General features: G+C 46.0%; 1 protein-coding gene across 2 annotated transcripts; it reads left to right on the top strand.

Annotated features, from left to right (window-relative positions):
• The first annotated feature begins 2,075 nt into the window (after positions 1-2,075).
• On the top strand, positions 2,076-14,872 carry Cd164 (CD164 molecule). Of its 2 annotated transcripts, none has more exons than XM_006982776.4 (6): positions 2,076-2,381; positions 5,090-5,176; positions 6,458-6,529; positions 7,594-7,629; positions 11,121-11,177; positions 12,480-14,872. In XM_006982776.4, exons 1-6 carry the CDS (start codon positions 2,222-2,224, stop codon positions 12,647-12,649), a joined length of 582 nt encoding a protein of 193 aa, XP_006982838.1. In that variant the 5' UTR covers positions 2,076-2,221; the 3' UTR covers positions 12,650-14,872. The 2 variants fall into 2 exon arrangements, with proteins under 2 accessions (XP_006982838.1, XP_006982839.1); XM_006982777.4 differs by having other exon boundaries at positions 2,122-2,381; positions 12,483-14,872.
• Positions 14,873-18,562: the final 3,690 nt, after the last annotated feature.

Below are 18,562 nucleotides of genomic sequence, written 5' to 3'. Positions count from 1 at the left end.
GCTGACCTTCTAAACAGAAATCTAGAACAGTGGTTCTCAACTAAGGCTGGTTATTTACCGCCAGGGAACACTGAAAACGTTAGGGGGAATGTGTTGACACAGAAGGGTATCCCATTTTCTGGCTTCTCCTAGCTAGAGGCCAGGTTCCGATTACCAATAATCACAGCACAGGTAAGAAAGAGTCAGCTAGCCTGCAATCGTAAGAGTGCCAACGTTGAGAAATGAGACAATAAACAGAGTTCTGCTCGCTTATGACCTGAAAATAAATGTTTCTAGAATGATGAAAATAACTTTGCAGCTAAAGTCAGTTCCCTGATCTTGTTCCATTAGATGTCATCAAAATAAACCAAGTCAACCGTTTTCTAGCCTTGAAACTGTCTCCTTATTTCCTTTAAAGACTAAAGGAAATCTGAGGACTAGAGTTGAACACCCAAACGACAAGCTGTTAATCAATGGTCCCCACAGCAGAGTGTGATCATCCTAGGGTACAAACGAGATCATCGATTTGGGAGCAGGAAGCCAAGATGAAACACAGCCTCTGCTCTTAAATCTCCCGATGTTAGAAGCTGAGCGTGTCTTCTTTTAGCCCGGGTGTCATGTGTGGTTTTGAGAGAACAGCAGCTGCTTCTCGGAAGCTCTGGTGATGTCACCTCATTATTGACTGCACTTTCATGCTGCGGGCCACCGATTTGATCGGTCACAACCCACCAGTTTATGTTTTACACTGAGTGTCCCCGCAAAGGGACCACACTGATTCCGGGAGGAAATAAAGGCTTTCAATCCTAGGCTGAAGTTGTAAAAATGCTTCTGCAGTAATTTTTTAAAATTTGTACTACAGTGAAACAAGACATCAATCACTAGGACAGTCAATACTCATGTTACTCGAGTAAATTATGCATAATTAATTGTGACATATTTAAAACACGACAAACGCGAAACAGTTGAGACAGCATTACACAGCGTGCTGGGGCTGGAACCCAGGAACACACGCGTGAAGAGCAATTGTTCTGCCAAATGAGCTACATCCCCACAGAATTTTCAAGTCAGTTTTTTAAATGCATGTCAAGCATTGAGCATTTTGTGAGACTCGGCATCAGATGGCGCTCATGACTACGGAGAGCCTGAACCGCGCCAAAAGGCACCGAAAATGTCAGTTCTGGCACCAGGTGATCCTGGTGTCAGGGTCAGGTCACTTTCCCAAGTCTCAGATTTCCTCGCCTGTGATGGGGGCGGGCGGGCGGGCGGATGGGTGGGTGGGTGGGTGAGAGAGGACTTGTCATCCCTGACCGTCTAACTACAAAGATGGGTTTGGGACAGATCGGACACTACTGCGGCTCTCTCAGCGACTCAGAAGGAGCAGTTTGGGCAAGGGCACCGGTGGCGGTTGTGGTGCGGGGGCGGCGGGGACAGATCACTTTCGGTCCCACCCACGGCCGCCCGCACAGAGCAGGCGGCCCCGGCAGAAACTCTCTGACCACGTGGTTCCGTCATTCCCCACCTCCCAACCCCAGTCCCGGAACACTGCCACACTTAAACATGTATCCGACGTCAAGGAAGAAAAGGCGGCTCCTGCAGAGCCCGAAGCGAGCGCCGCAGCACAACACAGGCTCAGCCGTCCATCAAGCCGGAGTCTCCCAGTTAAACCGAGCCGGGCCGCGCGCCGCCGGGGAGGTCACGTGGGGCCTGGGGCCCGCCTCCCAGGTGGCCGCCCCTCCCTGCGTCACGTGGGCTGTTCCATCCCCGCCAGGGCTGGGGGGGACACGCCCCGGCTGCAGATGCGCGAAGAGACTCCCTGCGTCGCTCGTGGTCCTCCCTCTCGGGCAGAACGAGAAAGACTGCTGGCGGCGCACGGGCTGCGGGGCCACAAAAGCAAGGTGGAGGCGGTTTCCTCCTCCGGCCGCCGCTCCTCCTCCCCTCTCCTGCGGGCTGCCTGGTGGTTCCGTCCGCCCGCCCCTCCCGGCCCCGGCCCCGCCCCTCCCGGCCCCGGCCCGGCCCCGCCCCTCCAGGCCCCGGCCCCGCCCCCCGGCCCCGGCCCTGCCCCTCCCGGCCCTGGCCCCGCCCCCGCCCCGCCCCCCGCCGGGCCGCTCACGTGACCGCCGCGCGCTCCCGGCGGGGCGGGCTTCTCGGGGGCGGCGCCGCAGGGGGACGCAGCGCCGGCCGCAGCCGTGTTCGCCGCCGCAGCTCTCTTTTTTCTCTCGCGGACGCCTGGGCTGAGGACACGATGTCGGGTGTCTCCCGCCGACTGCTCTGGGCCGCCACCTGCCTGGCCGCGCTCTGCGTGGCGGCGGCGCAGACTCCCAACAGCAGCGTAGCTCCCAACGTGACCGAGATCGTCACCAGCAAGCCGGTCCCGACGACGCTCACGCCCACCGCGCTGCCAGGTGGGCGCCCGCCACTCGGGCCGACCCGGGGAGTGGGGGGCGCGCGCGGTGGGGGGAGTGGGGGGTACCCCGTGCAACATGGCCGCCCGGGCCCGGGGCCGCGGCCCGAGGGCCGGTGGGGTGGCCGAGGCTCCGGGCGAGCTTAGGCCGCGGGGCTGATCCCGCTCCCCGAGCGCTGCCCGCAGAGGCGCCGTCCCCAGGCGCCGCAGCCCGGGACGGCGACGTGGCTCGCTTCCGCGGTGGCACTTAGGAGTTCCCGGGCGAGGCGAGGCCAAGCGCCCCGAAGTCGGCGGGGAGCGCAAAAACTTTGGGCTCCCGGGCCGGGCTCTGGTCCACGCGGGGCTGTCCTCCCCTCGAGGCTCCTCCGGAAGTTGAAAGTAGGAGTCCGGGGTCGGGGAGAAAGTTAAAGATGAACTGGTGGTCGCCGTCGCCGCCACCACCCCTCGCCCCCCGACTCGGCTCTGAGAAATCCAGCCTCCCGTGACTTCGCCTTGCCTTGGCCGAGCCGCGTGAGCTGCTGCCCCTGAGATTTGAGTGTGTAAGGGGAGAAGTACCGGCGCGTGTGGCGGGCGCTTCGAGGCTGGAGGGGAAACCCAGGGCGATATTAAAAAAACAAAAAGGGGGGGGGGGCAAGATAAACTTTTCTCCCGGGGCCCTGCGTTTTGAGGGTTGTGGAGTTCGGTCTGCCGGCTTCTCAGATACCCGATCGGAGAACGTGCCTTTTGTTAAACGCGAGGCTTATTCAGATTGACATAGGCCGTGACAACGCAAATGAGACGGGGAAGATAAATTGGAAGTAATGGGGTGAAAAGGCACGAAATGTTTAGATTGGTTGTTGTACTTAATTGAGGTAAGAAGTAACTGCGCTACTCAACTAAAGGATTGCTTAAGTGTAAAGACTTGACATTGGCTTTTTTTTTTTTTTTTTTTTTTTTTTTGCTTATGTTCTAGTACCTTCTCTAGTTTCAGTATTTTATAAAATGTAATACGAATAAAATTGCATGGAATATCCGATTTCTTGTTAGACTCTGAAAGATGCTAGGGTAAAGTTCAAATATTTTTAAATGAACAAAGTAAATTTCAGAACGATTCTGGGAATTTCTATCACAGTTAAGATGATAAAGCAAAAAAAAAAAAATTTTTTTTTTTTTTTGCCTTCTGCTTATTTGACAATTTCCTCCCAGAATTGTAATGTGTGGGTTTTTTATTTTGTTTTGAAGAGAAGCCTGGGAATACCAAGTTAATTGCCTTTGTATAACTGAAATACCCGGGGAGGACTTAATTTGTATTTTCTGGAAATTATGGGATAAGCTGCAGTGTGGGGAGTAGCATTCCCACGCTGTACCCATCATCAGGCATACAAGATCGTGACTCTAGTATGTCGTAAGAACGTGTGCTCTGTGAATGCCCTTATCCACCAGACATTGCCCTGTTTCCAGTAAATGTAACTGTTGGACGCAGCGATTCTGCGGAAGTGTTTGCTGAGGCAAGATGAAAGCGGAGGAGGATAGTGTAGGCATCTGGGTTCTAGAAAAGAAATGAAGTTAGCCCCAAAGAATTGCAGTTGGCCATTTGAGTTCTTGTTTTTGGACTGTTTGGTTTAGAGCAGTGGTCCTCACCCTTCCTCATGCTGCGACCCTTTAATACAATTCCTCATGTGGTGGTCACCCCCAGCCACAAAATGATTTTCATTGCTGCTTCATAACTAATTTTGCTACTGTTGTGAGTCTATCTGATATGCAGGATGGTCTTAGGAGACCTCTGAAAATGTCGTTGGACTCCCCCTTCCTGAAGGTTGAGAACCATGTTTTAGAGTGTTGACCAATACCTTGCTAACTTGTTAAATTATACATCTCTGTACACAGACAGACAGACAGACACATAACACATGAATGTGTCCCCTTAAGATGCATCTTCTGATTGTGGAGAACCCCGTGGAAAGTGAATCATTGCTGAAGACTGACTCAGGGAAATTAACTTGATTTCAGAATAACACCATCAGAATTGAATTTCTCAATCTATACTCTTTATTACTTGTTATTTTCCCTGGTGTTTGGAGGCAGTGATTTCTCTGTGTTGGTGTTAAATAGTGTTCCCCTAATGTTTTGTCTTGAGAATCCCTGAATGTCGGGGTATCTCTTTCAGTCTTGTGAAGGATTGTCTGATAATCATTTCCCAGTTCTGAGTATGCCCACTGGCCTGTTTTCCAAAAGTTTACTTACAGTTTCGTAGTTGATTGGAATTTTTAATTTGTTTTGCTTTTTGAGACAGGGTCTCACTGTGTAGCCCTGGCTGTCATGGAACTCACTGTGAAAACCAGGCTGGCCTTGAACTCACAGAGATTTGCCTGTTGTCCCAAGTGCTGGGATTAAAGGCATGCAACACTATTACAGGCTCAAATAATTTTTTTTGCATTTGTGTGTGTGCATGTATGTGAACACACACTTGCCACAGCACACAAGTGGAGGTCCAAAGCCAGCATTGAAGAGTTGACTCTCCTTCCATTCCGTGGGTCCAGAGCACTGAACTCAGGTCATAGCCGTAACTCGCTGTGCCCAGGGTTGACATTCCTCATAAATCAGTTTATAAATATATAATTTCAGGGAATTATTAGTTGTGAAAACTAAATCTAATGTTTACTGTCCAAAAAAGATGTACAACAAATTAAATGAAATGTCAATTCATTGATTTCCTAATTTCCCCCCCAGAAACCTGTGAGAGCCGCACCAGCTGTGTTTCCTGTGTTAATACCACCGTTAATAATACTACCTGCTTTTGGCTAGATTGCCAAGAAGGTAAGGCACTTCGGAGTCACAAACCCTACTGTCTATTCTTGACTGTGTGAAAATCCTGTAGAGTATTTAAGAGAGTGTGTAGTAGTTATTTTCCAGATCCAATACTTCCGTAAAGTACTAGTTGCTTAACATTTCCCTTAGAGTTCTAAAACTTGACTGTTCAGATTCAGTAGTTTTTAAAGGAGAGAGTTTAGATCTTGAGAAGGATTAAAGTGTGCTAACTGGAAAAGCTGCGTGTTTTCCTTTGGAAGTGGAGTCTTTTGTCTTGGGAGATAAACTGTAGCGAGAGTGTGGAACAATGTTGACAGCTTAGATAGGAAGGCGGGATAAGAAGGGAGAGTTGGTTCCTGTGCTTTTGTGACGTGAAGTTCATTAACTTAGCAAACATTTGAAAGCTGGGAGCTAGATGGAAGTCTGTTGAAGTGTAAGATTTTTCTTAGAATTATGATTTTACAATGTAGATTTTCTTAAGGTAAGGTGTGTGCACCTTTCCCTGTCAGCAAAACAGTCTATTAAAGAACTTTTCTTTATTTGCTAGTTTTTTTTTTTTTTAAAATACATCCCTGGAGGTACAGAACCCATAGGTTTTTTTGTTTTTTTGTTTGTTTGTTTGTTTGTTTTTCCAGTAAAAGGGGAGCTGTGTTAAGTTCCTTTATTCAGTGAGTCTAATTCTATGTGGCACACAAAGTTGAGAACACTCTTTGAACTTTGGGAGTTAACTTTGTGGTGCAAAGATGCTAAGCTGTACTTGATGCTAACCTATACAGTGGAACTTGAGAGTGGATCCTCTCCTGAAGGATTGGTCTGTGGGAAGTGTGGAGGTGTGGAGGTTACATCCTCTGCTTTAAGATTTGTTGTTGAAGGCTCTCCAGTTATCGCTCCAGGTCTGCCTGTTCAGGAGAACTGTTGGAAAGTGTGGCCAGCTAGAGCAGAAAGACGCAGAGCACAGGCATTGCTGCTTCTGTGGACCTCTCCTCACCACATCTCCTTCCGAGTCCTTAGGCTCTCGCGAATTCTGCTTATCTGTTCAGTAGACTCAAGTAGCTTTTTAGATCTGTCTCTAAGGCAGTGGGGAAGGGTTGCAGTTTTTATTGCCCTCAGCTTGAGAACTTAAGAGCCCTCTCCCAGGGCCCTGGGGTCACAGTCACAGGTGTAGACCAGCCACATTTGGCTTGGCTTCTTTTTGTTTTTGTTGTAGTAGTGTTCTAGAGCCTAGTAGCAAAGCCAGAGATGGAATGTAAGTGAGTAATTGCCTTTTGTCTCTCTCTCCCTCTCTCATAGCAAATAAGACCTATTGTTCAAGTGTACTCGTAAGTAATTGTAGCCACGTGAACAATACTGCCTCCTGTTCTGGTAAGTTTTCACGTCAGCAGCGCGGAGTGCTGACCACATGGGCTGGACAAGATCACTGCTACACTGTGCTAATGTTTAGATGATAGTTAAATCTGGGTTCCATGACTCAGCTAGAAGTCTTTCATTTCCTGCGCTAATGTTCAGTTCCTCCCTTGAAGTGTCACAACTAAGTAAACGTCTGTCTTCATCTTGTGTGTTTGAGAAATTGGGTTACTCCTTGGCTTTTACGCTTTACACTAAAAAGTCCTAGTTGGAACAGCTGCTCCCCACCCTCCGCCCTCCCTCCTCCTCCCCACCCTCCGCCCTTCCTCCTCCTCCCCACCCTCCGCCCTCCCTCCTCCTCCCCACCCTCGAGTTGCCCATTCAGGCGGTGAGCTGTTCATCTCAGTGTGAGCATTCTCCTGCCTCTGCTTCCCAAGTCCTGGGATTGCAGGAGTGAACCACGGGCCCAGCTGGCTAACGGTTGTCTTTTCTGATGTCACCCTAAGTTAATGGGGAAGTCAGATTCCAACTTGGTGTATAGATAACTGAATAAAGTGTTTTTGTAGAAAGTATCTAACCGTTGATGACTCTTGACTATTGAATTTTGATGGGGCTCTCTCCATCCCACTGTGAACTTGACGGGTTCCATTAGTGTTGGGTTAATTTTATCCTATGTGGGATGGATAATACGGTTAAGTCATACACAAACAAGGAACTCAGCCTTTCTCAAAAGTAGTTTAAACCTTACTGTGTAATGTTGTAGCCATCACGTTGATTTTTTTTTTCCCCTGCCCACAAGAAGGAAAAGAGAATACATAAGGCCTGTATCTGCCTTGTAGACATTTGTTATAAGCTGTGTGTGGCTAATTAATTGTGAGAAAGGCTAAGAAATGTCTTGGGGGAAGTGAGAGATGCCCATGAAAATTGATGGTTTCAGTTCTAAAGAAGGGGAACTAGTGTTGGGTGTGAGTAACGGTCTCGTCCAGGTGTGATGTTTCTGTTGTAAAACAGATTCCCAGATTGGGAAGCTGTTGCTACAAGCTTCCATCCGACAGCTGTAATGTGTCTCTGTTTCTCCACAGTGCCTACTGCCGCTCCAGTGCCTACCAACTCCACAGGTAATGCAAGACAACCTTCTTCTCCTTATTCTTTGGGGACTTGTCAGCCCTGTGGCTAACTTACTAGCTAAGAAATGGTGGTGTAGATTTAAAGAGGAGGGAAGACTTAGTTATGGACCACAGCAGTGGTGTAGGCAGTGGTCCCCTTTGAGACGGGCGTATAACTCGGGAGTATTTTGTTTGGAGTGACTCCCAGTAAGTTTACTTAGTTGGTACGTTGAGCCGCCCTTGGACTCAGTGTGGGTGTCTTATAAATCTCAGAAAACACAGAAGCACACGGGGAATTACAGTTCTCGTTATTGGGCAGTATGCCAGCATGCTTTCAGAAGTTCATTTCCTCGAAGAGTCTTTTCTCTGTGTATAGCTAAGTGTGCTTTTTATGGAAGAGGATCATAGTTAGCTGTTTGCATTGTTTTTTCCCTCTTCCTGGAAGCTGGTCACTCCTTCTCCCTGCAGTTGGAGACTGTTCATCTCACTGCTACAGTGAGACCCGTAAGGGCGTGGGCCAGGTGCTGAGAGGGTGTGGACAGAAATTAGCCCCAGTTTGTTACTGTCGGAAAGATGAGTAAAGTCGGGAGGGAGCCTTGTGTGTTGGGAATTCGTAGGTGGGCGTGTGTCATGAGACGGAGACAGGACAGCCTGTGGGAGATACTGACAGACACAGCCCTGGAAGTCAGGGAAACAGGCCAGTGGTGCACTGAGATGGTAAGTGTCGTATACTAGGTGGCGGTAAGCTTGGTACGCTTGACAGATCAAAAGCAAAACTGAGAAGCTCCTCTGTGTGCATTGCTTCTGAGACTTGGATGGTATCAGCATGGAGGTCCTCCCTCATAGGACCAGGCTTGTATTTTAATAAAATGTATTGTTAGGCCTGTGCAGGGTAAAAGACCAAAGTGAACTTGAAGTCAGCTACAGTGGAAATGTTCATGCTGCAGAAACCTGCAGATACTACCAAGTTTATCTTAGTGGACTGTTACTGCTGTTTATCTTAGTGCGCTTAGCTTCTGAACTTGTTAGAGACGATTGCCTAAGAAGATGGTGAACCTGGGCTGTGGACAGACAGAAGACATTCCCTAGACCCACTGTGGGCTTGGTTTAATCGTCTTCTCCATTGTTGATGTATTTTCCACTTGCTCACTTGACGTTGTGTCTTGTTGATTGAGTGGCCTTTCCTCGGTGCAGAGAGTATCATTGACAGTGGAGGGACCAGATTATGTCAGAGAAGTGGGAAATGTTGGTGGGTGAGTGGGAGACAAAGGGTTAAGTTTAGTACAGTTTTAGGTTGTTACTAGAAGTGATGTTATTCTGGGTGGTGATGTCCTTGCTGCTGATTACCAATAGTTTATTATAATTTAGGAATTTTGTTAAGAGTGGATAATGAAAACCAAGTAGCAAATCCGTAGATTTTTTTTTTAACCATAACATCAAACAAAACTAACTGATTTTTTTTTTTTTCTTTTGAGACTGGGTTTCTCCAGGCTGTCCTGGAACTAACTTTGTAGAGCAGGCTGGCCTCAAATTCACATCTACCTGACTCTCCCTCCTGAGTGCTGGAATTAAAGGCGTGTGCCACTACCACCCGACTAAAACTAATATCTTAAGATTGAAGAGAAGTTAATACATATTTAATCTGTAAAGTTCACGTTGTCGTATCTCAATTGTTGTGTGACTATGTAGGAGGTATGTGTTGTGGGACTTTCTTTGGACCACCAGCTCCCAAATAATGACACACAGGCTTCTTATTAATTATGAAAGCTTGGCCTCAGCTTAAGCTTGTCCCAACTAGCTCTTATAACTTAAATTAACCCATTTAAATTAATCTACATTCTGCCATGTGTCTCATTACCTCTGATCAATACCATGCATCCCATTTCCTCCATATCTGGCTGGCAAGTATTGCCTCTCTGCTTCCCAGAGTTCCTATCTCTTTCTGGAAATCCGGCCTATCCTCTCCTACTTAGCTATTGGCCGTTCAGCCCTTTATTAAGCCAATCAAAAGGTGCCTTAGCAGAGACACATCTTCATGGTGTACAAAACAATTGCCCCATAATAGGTGTATTTAAACCACAAAAGGAAATAAGTCTTAGAATAATCCTGCCTTCTGATGTAGGAATTGCGTCTGTTATTTCTCTTTGAGATACATGAGACAAGAAAGGGAAGCAAGTTGTCCTCGGCATTCTTTGGTGTGTGGGTGTGTGTGTGTGTGTGTGTGTGTGTGTGTGTGTGTGTGTACAACTTGCTTAGTCCATTTAGTGTTTCTTGTATGTATGTGATTTCAGGACTGGCCAGTTAGTATTGGATAACCAATTAGGAAGATACTAGAGGGCTTAGTCCTGGGGAAAAGAGAGATGGGGTGAGCCATATGGAGTAGAGAGCAGAGGACAACTTTGGAGTCAGTTCCTCCTTCCTCCGTTACCTGGGTTCTGGGGAGTGAAGTCTGGTCAACAGGTTCGTGTAGCAAGTGCTTCTTTTCCTGGCTGGTAGCTGGGCTGTCTTGATCACTGTCCTTCATGTCAGTCTTAATAGAAGTTTTACCACAGTCCTATGAGAATCAGCTTCTTAGGCTGCTGTTGACTTTGGGGTACCAACCGTGCCTTTGGGGAGTCCTGACCTGCATGCCTTTACTCTAGTGATGGCCGTCTTGAAGCCAGTGTCGGTGTGTAATTACTGTTGAAGCACAGAACTTGATATTTTAACTCTTCAGTAGAACTTGGGGGCTGGCGAGATGGCTCAGGAGATAAAGCACTTGCTACCAGGCCTGGTGACCTGGGTTGTTCTCTGAGACATGCATCGCAGAAGAGAAAACCAGCGCCTATGGGTTGACTTCCACACTTGCGCATGTCATCTGTTTACCCACCCATCCATACACAGATACAATTCATACTGTCGTTTTTTCAAAGGTGGTTCATTTTTTGAGACAGTGTCTCACTGGATAGCCTCTAGTACTGATACAAGAATTCTTTGAGATAACACTCAGCTGTAGAGACTGTTCATAGTTCCATAGTCAGAGGTCATTTTCTGTTTCCAGAGCACCTTAGTCTCTTACAGAGTGGGAGGTAGACTGTATCCTCCAAATGGGGGATGCTCTAGCCCTGGTGCTAATGCTGGTAAATAGGATTTCATTGGCACCCAACCATGCCTGCTCATTTCCTGCATGGTACATACAATATACTCAATTGTGTATTTCAGTTACATACACTAATTTGTCATAGAAGCAAGACTGTTCATAAAAGAACGAAAGCTGGAACGCTCTTCCCTAAATATACTTTGTCTGGATATGTGTGTCTTACATGTATACATAGATGTTGTCATAAAAACAAGTTTGTGCCGGCCAAATGTGTCAGAATATATGTAAATGCTTGCATTGGGTCATTAACTAAATGTGGCTTCTGTTCTTTAAAAAATTAAAAGTGTTGTTTTAAAAACTACATGTTGGATAATTGGGAAGTTAGAAATTTAAAGTTTCTAAATACATTTTGTTTTCATTCCAGCTAAACCCACAACTCGACCTTCCTCTCCTACACCTACTCCTTCAGTTGTCACATCAGGTAATTGGGACTTTATGAACTCCCAGTGACCGCCGCCGCCAAGGTCCAGTTCTCTTCATGGATAACTATGGGCTGGCTCAGCCCTGACTTAGAGCCCAGGCAGTGGTTGGCTCCTAACGCTCTGCCGAGGGTCCTCTTCTAGTCTTGAAGTGCTCCTATTTGGCTGGCCCTTTAGATTTAGGAAGTGTTTTCTCGAAGACCTTTCTGTAAGCCTTAGATGCAAAATCAGATTTGGGGCTACAAGTTACTTAGAAGGTGTGATACCATCACGGTTTTGGTGATACCATCAAGGTCAAATTACTGTTTTTAGTTAGACAAGTCTGAAAAAGCCAAGATCTGCACTCCCTATTTTTAAGTGGTGTTCATTTCCTTAGACTGGCTTGGACCTGAGGGCTCTTCGTACTGTGTGACTGCTGTGGCTCCCTGTTTTTACGCACACGCACGCACGCGCACGCGCGCGTGCACACACACAATGATAGAAAACACTAGGAGTGGAGTCGTTTTCATATGAAATTTTCAGTGCCTACAACTTGACTCTGCTAGCTACGCCCCACGTGGCTAATGCTAAGTTGGTCGGCTCGCCGGAGCCTGCCGCTGATGCGCTCCTCAGGAGTGTACACTTGACTTAGAGGATGCTACATAGTCATAGCCTTTTGGGTTCCTCTTGAAACATTGACTCCCTCAGTAATTGTAGATTTCTTCTGACTTGCTCTTACTTTTTCTAATACAGAATTAACTGACAGTACTTTTAGATCCTTAATGAGTATTTTGTTTGTAGAAATTTTAGTTTCCAAATTTGTTTTCCTTATGGCTTTGTAATGCTTTCTCATAATGCAAATTAACTAGCAGAGTACAGTTCCAACTATTTGCTATTATTATAGATTGTTAGTTACTTGTATTAACTTGAAAAATAGCAGCTGAATTTTTATATACCTCATCTAGCTAGTAAAACCCAAAAGTTTTAACAAATTTTTACTTTAGCAGTTAACCAAAATAGATTAACAAAGTTATTAGCATGTTTTAGAAGCACTTAAGAAATTGTAAGAGTACAGTTTATATGCCAGAGAAGCTCTTAGCTACTTTTAGGTTTGGAACCTTCTAGCGGTATTGCCCAGATACTACCTGGACAAAGTTTAAAAAACGGGAGTTTTCCTTAAATGAGGACAAATTTTAGTTCTGAAAACTTGACTCTAGAAGACCTTCTTTATAGAACTTAACTCAGGGCAAACTGGATGCCCCGGTGGGTCTGGAAATTATAAATACCGTGACACTTACTGAGGATTCTTTGTCTTATTGTCATAGCAGGTACAACCAATACCACCCTGACCCCAACCTCACAGCCGGAGCGCAAGTCTACCTTCGACGCAGCCAGCTTCATTGGAGGAATTGTCCTTATCTTGGGCCTGCAGGCTGTCATTTTCTTCCTCTATAAATTCTGCAAATCTAAAGAACGAAATTACCACACCCTGTAAACAGACCCATTGAAATGAATGCGGACTGGCAGTTAATGTGTAACTCACTGAAACCAAAATACTATCTTTCATCAAGTCCCACATGGAAGCCACTGTTCCAGGACCTTCATATTTCCAAAGGATGCATACAGAATATTCTTCCTTGAAGAAAAATCAGTTAAACCATTTTGCTCAACAGGAATATTTAAAATACTCTGCATGAATCCGTGTGGCTGTCGTCTTTGTTTCAAGTGGCTGCTGCTGTGGGATTCTGTTTTTCCCTTTGACATGCCAAATGTAACTTTCTGTAAGTTATGGAAAGTGGTGTCCTGTGCAGGCAACCTCCGACTGGCAGTTCCAGTGTGGTCATTTAAAAACCTCAAGTCTGTTATTTTCATCCTAAGGTGTGGCTTAGTGGCCAGAATTGAGAAGAGTGCCAAGTGGGCGGGCACCACGCCGCTGGACTGAGGGCTTCACTTCAGAGGTGGACTAGATTCACCTAGTACTAAACTGCCCTTGGAGTGCTGTGCTTGATGGGTTGTAGTTTCTGCATTAGAACTAGGATGCCGTGCAGGGAATCACATTCCAGATTTAGAGAAAGGGAAGATGCAAACCATGCGTGTGTAACAGGTTTTGTTCGTCCTCCTAAAGCACCCTATTCAGAAAACAGAACAGTGCCTTAAGACAGACCGAGACGGCAGCGGCACTCACACAAGTGTGTTCACGCTGTGGGAGGTCAAGCTTGGTCTGAGAATGTAACTGTTGGTGTGAGCAGCAGTGAACCTGCTTGTAGGTAACATACTGTTAATATTTAATTTAAATGTTGGTTTCTCCAGAGCTGAGAAATAGAAGCTAAAGAATAATTCTAAGCTGAAAGGCTTCCTGTTTCAAACCATCTAACATTTCTCATGGGGCTGGGCTGTTGAATAGACATAAGACTGATTTGATTATCTTTCCCTCTGTACACAGAGTATCCAAATATTACTGTACCTTAAGGATTCCTATCAGGTTTTCCTGAAAAGTAGTTTTTACATGAGGCAAGAAGGAAGTAGTTTTAGAATCATTTTCTAGTTCTTACAGTGAGACAATCACTTTGTTTTCTAACAGATGTGACCTGTGTAACTGAAAGCCTTGGGTTGGAGAGGAGGTTGCAGGAGATTTCTAATGCTGATGCCCTGGCTGAATAGGTGGCCTCTTTCCTTGGCCTTGGCGCCTTCCTCCTCGGTTTCAGTTCCCGTGTGCTGTGATCATGCAGACTTGGATTCCTGTAGCTTTAGGGAAAGCACTCATTTGTTTAGTTTAGAGTCCCTGCTCCCTTGCCTCTGACACATGGCCCGGTTCCGAGGCTCTAATTGGACATGGGCTTTTGGTTGCCTCCGTCATTGACGTCGGTGTGGTCGCCTCGTTAGACTGGAGTGGAGCACTGGTTCCCAGGGTTTAGAGGAGGAGTGACGGATGGCTTTAGTTCTTTCCGGAAGTGAGGCTCCCTGTGCTCTTCAAACGAAGTGTCTGTCTCTCTCTCACCTGCTGGTACAGCTGCAGTTTGTTTTACTTGCACATTGTACATACACCTAATGTTTTCAAGTGCCTTACTTGTTTCAAAATCTCTGGCTTCAAAGGTTTTTGGGGAAAGCTAGGTTTACCTCACAGTTTTGTTTCCATTATACTCTTCTAGGTACCTCACAGAATTCGTTACAGTGCCGTGGCTGTTAGATGTAAGTGCAGAAGTTCTTGTAAACACCCAGACTTTGCATTCCTTCCAAGGTGGCAGAAGTAGTGTGACTGTCGTTTACCTCCATGTGACTTCCTACCCCAGATCAGTGTCAGCACATGTAGCAGTCGTGTGAGAATGTAACTTGATGGAGGCTCCTGTAGTTTTGCGCTCCTGCTCTAACACTGTAGGAGGTTAGTGACCCTTTGCAGGTCTCGTTCTACATCAGCGCCTGCTGCACAGTTCACGGCTGCTCGCGCTCTTTCCCGTCTCTGTTTAGCAAGCGAGTATTTTGAGCCATTCGTGATTTTTGGGTTTTTTTTAATCCAGAAGATCGATAGAAACCCTTTCAGAGTTTTCATCTGATTTGTCCTGAAGATGTAGTTCTCTCAGACCCTTATTTTACCTTTCCTGTACTCGCTGCACAGGCAGACACTGCTGTACTTAGACATTTCTATTTGAGTTCATTAAAACCCACAAAACTAATCTGTATGTGTACCAAACTGATTTAAAATAAATACATGTTTACTGAATTAGTCTCTTTATTGGTCAAAAGTGTCTCATTTTGATTATAAAATTTAACACGTGTATTTGCCTTACCTGTCCATTTGGGGCTGGGTTGTCTCCTGTTTCTTAGTAGATGGTAACTAAAGGGTATGAATCAGTCAGTAGTGAACAGAACCTTAGCAGTGATAGCTGGACAGAGGACAGAAGGGACAGACCCCAGCTCACCTTAACCAAGCGTGTATGAGAATAGGTGAGAGGACATGTTCTGTGAGTCACTTCTCCTTTCCCTTTCTGGTTTCAGGGACTGAGCCCTCCTGCTAGCCACATCCTGCCCTTCACTTCAGAGCGTGTGTGAAAGGACACTCGGCTTCTGTTTAGTGTGTCACGCCATATGCAGTCCGGATCTGTTGGATCCTGTGCAAAAGCATCTGTATTTGATCACTTACATTACACAGGTTATTCACTACTCCCTTGCAAGTCTGGATAGAAGGATAGATTTAATAATTTGTCTTAGAAATGAGGCCTCCAGTTCCATGTTAGCCTTATCATTTGGTAATTACATAGAACTATAGCTTACCTTCCTAAAACACTGAGATTAATGATAGAGAGTGAAATAGGTTTTGTGTGTTTTCCCCATTGTCTGTGCTCATTATAGATAGCCCTTGGGGGCTGGGTCTTTAAAAGGGTATATATTAGCACTTTTAAATTTAGTAATGTTGGAGTTTTTGTTAGTGTAGCTGTTGGCAAATCCACCTTTTGTGTATCTTGCCTCTTAATTTGTATTTTGTTTTCCTAGTACAAATGTAAAAACCATCATATTCATTATAGATGATGGGTAGTCATTTACTTGGCTTTTTTAGGAAATTTGAATGTGGAACCCAAGGTTGCTATTTTTTTGCCATATGTATTTATGAATTTTTGATCCATTGTCTTTTCACGTGAAAAGGACATCATAGGACATGATGACAAGTCTGTTAGCATCATTTGTTCCGTACATGTTTGCCTCTGCTGCTGGGTTCGAGCAAATTGATGGTTGGGGGCTGTTACAGTTCTCCTTGTTGCTTGTGTTTGGAGATCTGTTGAGCTGTTGGGGTCTGCGTTTTCGTCATTGGAAGATGTCCAACCTTTGGTGGGGGTCCACACCTTCTGCTTTGATGAAGACTCTAGTTTTATAGAGGTTGCTAGAAATGGATCCACAGCCCATTGTGTTCCATACTAGAATAATTAAAATTGCCCCTTTAAGTTCCATAGCATTTTCCAGTATTAATGTGATATGTGTGTGTGTGTTTCTCTACATAGTGAGTTGTTTTTGTAGTTGTGTAGGGTTTTAATTAGAGTCATTTTTTAACGTCTGCATAGAATTGCTAATGCCAACATCTGGGTCACTTTCCGTTGACTTTTCTGCCCACACTGTGGGTTGTGGTTTCAGGTTTTGATGCATGCTTGGTAAATTTTTATTGGATGCCAGATGTAAGTTGGGAAGTACAGGATGTTTTTGTGTTCCTATTTTTATAATTGTTCTTCGGAAGCATGTTTGGTATCACTTCAGCTCCCTCTGGTCTACCGCCGTGGGAGCCTCAGAAGCTTCCTTCATCTCTTGACTTTCCTCTTTGCCTCTTCACCTTGCAGGTCCTCTGCTTTCTACCTGGGCTCCCGAGAAACTAAGGACAGGAGGCTGGCTCTTGTTTTGTCCACTACCTGATGTGTGCCAACACCACAGCTGTCATCTTAAGGGGATAAGAAATAGTTTATTCGGGAGCCAGTTTGAGTGACCATGGCCTGGAAATACAGATTTAGCTTACCCCGAATTCCGTGATCCAATGTGGAAGTGGTTTTAAGAAGTTTTATAGAACAAAGAGGTTCATAATCAAGGGAAGTTTAAAACTCACAGCGGCTACATCAGAGGTGGTTACAGTGAGATGGGGGAAGTTTTCTATAGATGCTATGTGATGACCTTCTTAGCTTTGGGCTTGGAAGCTAGTGGTCTGGTAAGTTAACAGATGCCGAAAGGTTATTAGTCACAGGATTTTCCAACACAGGTGGGCTCAGAATGGCTCTTCCAGAGGATTAGAGCTAGGCCAAGACAGGTAATTAGCCTCCGGATCTGCAGCATTCCAGACTCCACAGTACTCAGTCTCCACAGACACAGCTTCTTTCTAAGAGTTCTTTGAAAACCACTCTCCTATGTTTTGGCCACTTTCTTAGGTTTTGTGTGTGTGTGTGTGTGTGTGTGTGTGTGTGTGTGTGTGTGTGTGTGTGTGTGTGTGAGAGAGAGAGAGAGAGACAGAGAGACAGAGGGAGAGAGAGGGTTGAGGGCTGCAGCATTAGGAAAGGTTAAGAGAGGCTCTCAGGAAACAGGAAAGAACTTAAGTCTCATTGAGTTCCTGAAACGTACAGGATTCACACACATCACCTGACCCCCACCAAGGCTGTAAGTAGTGGGGAGAAGGGAGGCTCTCCAACTGTCAGCTGTCTGCACATCACACAGGGCTCTAGGATGGCCGCTCTTGTGAGTCAGCACCCTAGCTGGAGTTGGCTGTTAGGCGATACAGCTGTGTTTGAGCCATCTATGGTCTCACTCTAACCCATCACCAATTCTCCTGTAAATAACTCCCCAATCCACAGCTTCTCCGGGTTGAACTTTGACATAATCAGCACCATCTGGGGTGAATAGGCCTTAGTTCACATCTACCCAAGAAGTCTCACTGCACCAAAGAAAGCTACAGGATGGAGTGGGGATGGACCAAAAGAGGCTATGTGGACTGCAGTTGCCAGATTGGAAGGAAGCAGAGCTACTCAAGCCCATTGGAGCTCAGATGTCATCAGCAGCTCCAGACACTGAGCGTGGAGCTGCAGTCCTTCCCTGGCGAGTTTGTCTTGCTTTGGTCAAGTCTCTCCTTGCTATCCTCCCATTCCTCCCCTTTGGAACGTGAGGGTTTACTGTGCCAGCGTGTATTAGAAGTATGTACCGTGTTTTGATTTTACAGGGCTCATGATCCAAGAGTCTGAGAACAGACTTTATAAAATAGAGTATTCATACTGTTAAGACCATTGGACATTTGAAGTTGGACTGCATTCATCTTACTTTATGGGGTACCCATGAGCTTATGAGGGCCAAGGGTGAGATGTAATGATTTATTGATAAGTAGTTTGTGACCGTTAACTTCCTGTCAACCTGACTGGACTTTAGAATTACCTAAGGGACATGAGGTTCCAAAGAGATTAAGGAGGGAAGACCCACATAAAAGTAGTTTGAAAAAGAAGCCTGAGCCAGGAATGGCAGTGCACACCAACATCATGTGATCCCAGTGCTCAGGAAGCAGAAGCAAGGCAGATCTGAGTTTCTTGCCAGAGCTTCAAAGTGAGATCCTGTCTCAAACCTGCCACCTTCCTACCACCCCCCAAAGGGAGAAAATCTAATGTGTTTCTGTATTCCCTTTTCTGCTTTCTGATTGGGTAACTAGACAGTTCCCGCTGCCACGCCTTCCTACCATCCCAAGGTGTGAACTACCGATAACTAGACAGTTCCCACTGCCATGCCTTCCTACCATCCCAAGGTGTGATCTACCGATAACTAGACAGTTCCCGCTGCCACGCCTTCCTACCATCCCAAGGTGTGATCTACCGATAACTACAGTTCCCGCTGCCACGCCTTCCTGCCATCCCTACAAGTTGCTTCTGTCAGCTGTTCACAGCAATAAAAAAATCAATACACA

This window comes from Peromyscus maniculatus, chromosome 16 (genome assembly GCF_049852395.1).
Source record: "Peromyscus maniculatus bairdii isolate BWxNUB_F1_BW_parent chromosome 16, HU_Pman_BW_mat_3.1, whole genome shotgun sequence".
Taxonomy (NCBI): Eukaryota; Metazoa; Chordata; class Mammalia; order Rodentia; family Cricetidae; genus Peromyscus; species Peromyscus maniculatus.
The sequence above is the reverse complement of the archived record's forward strand: the minus strand, read 5'-3'. Positions and strand labels throughout refer to the sequence as shown.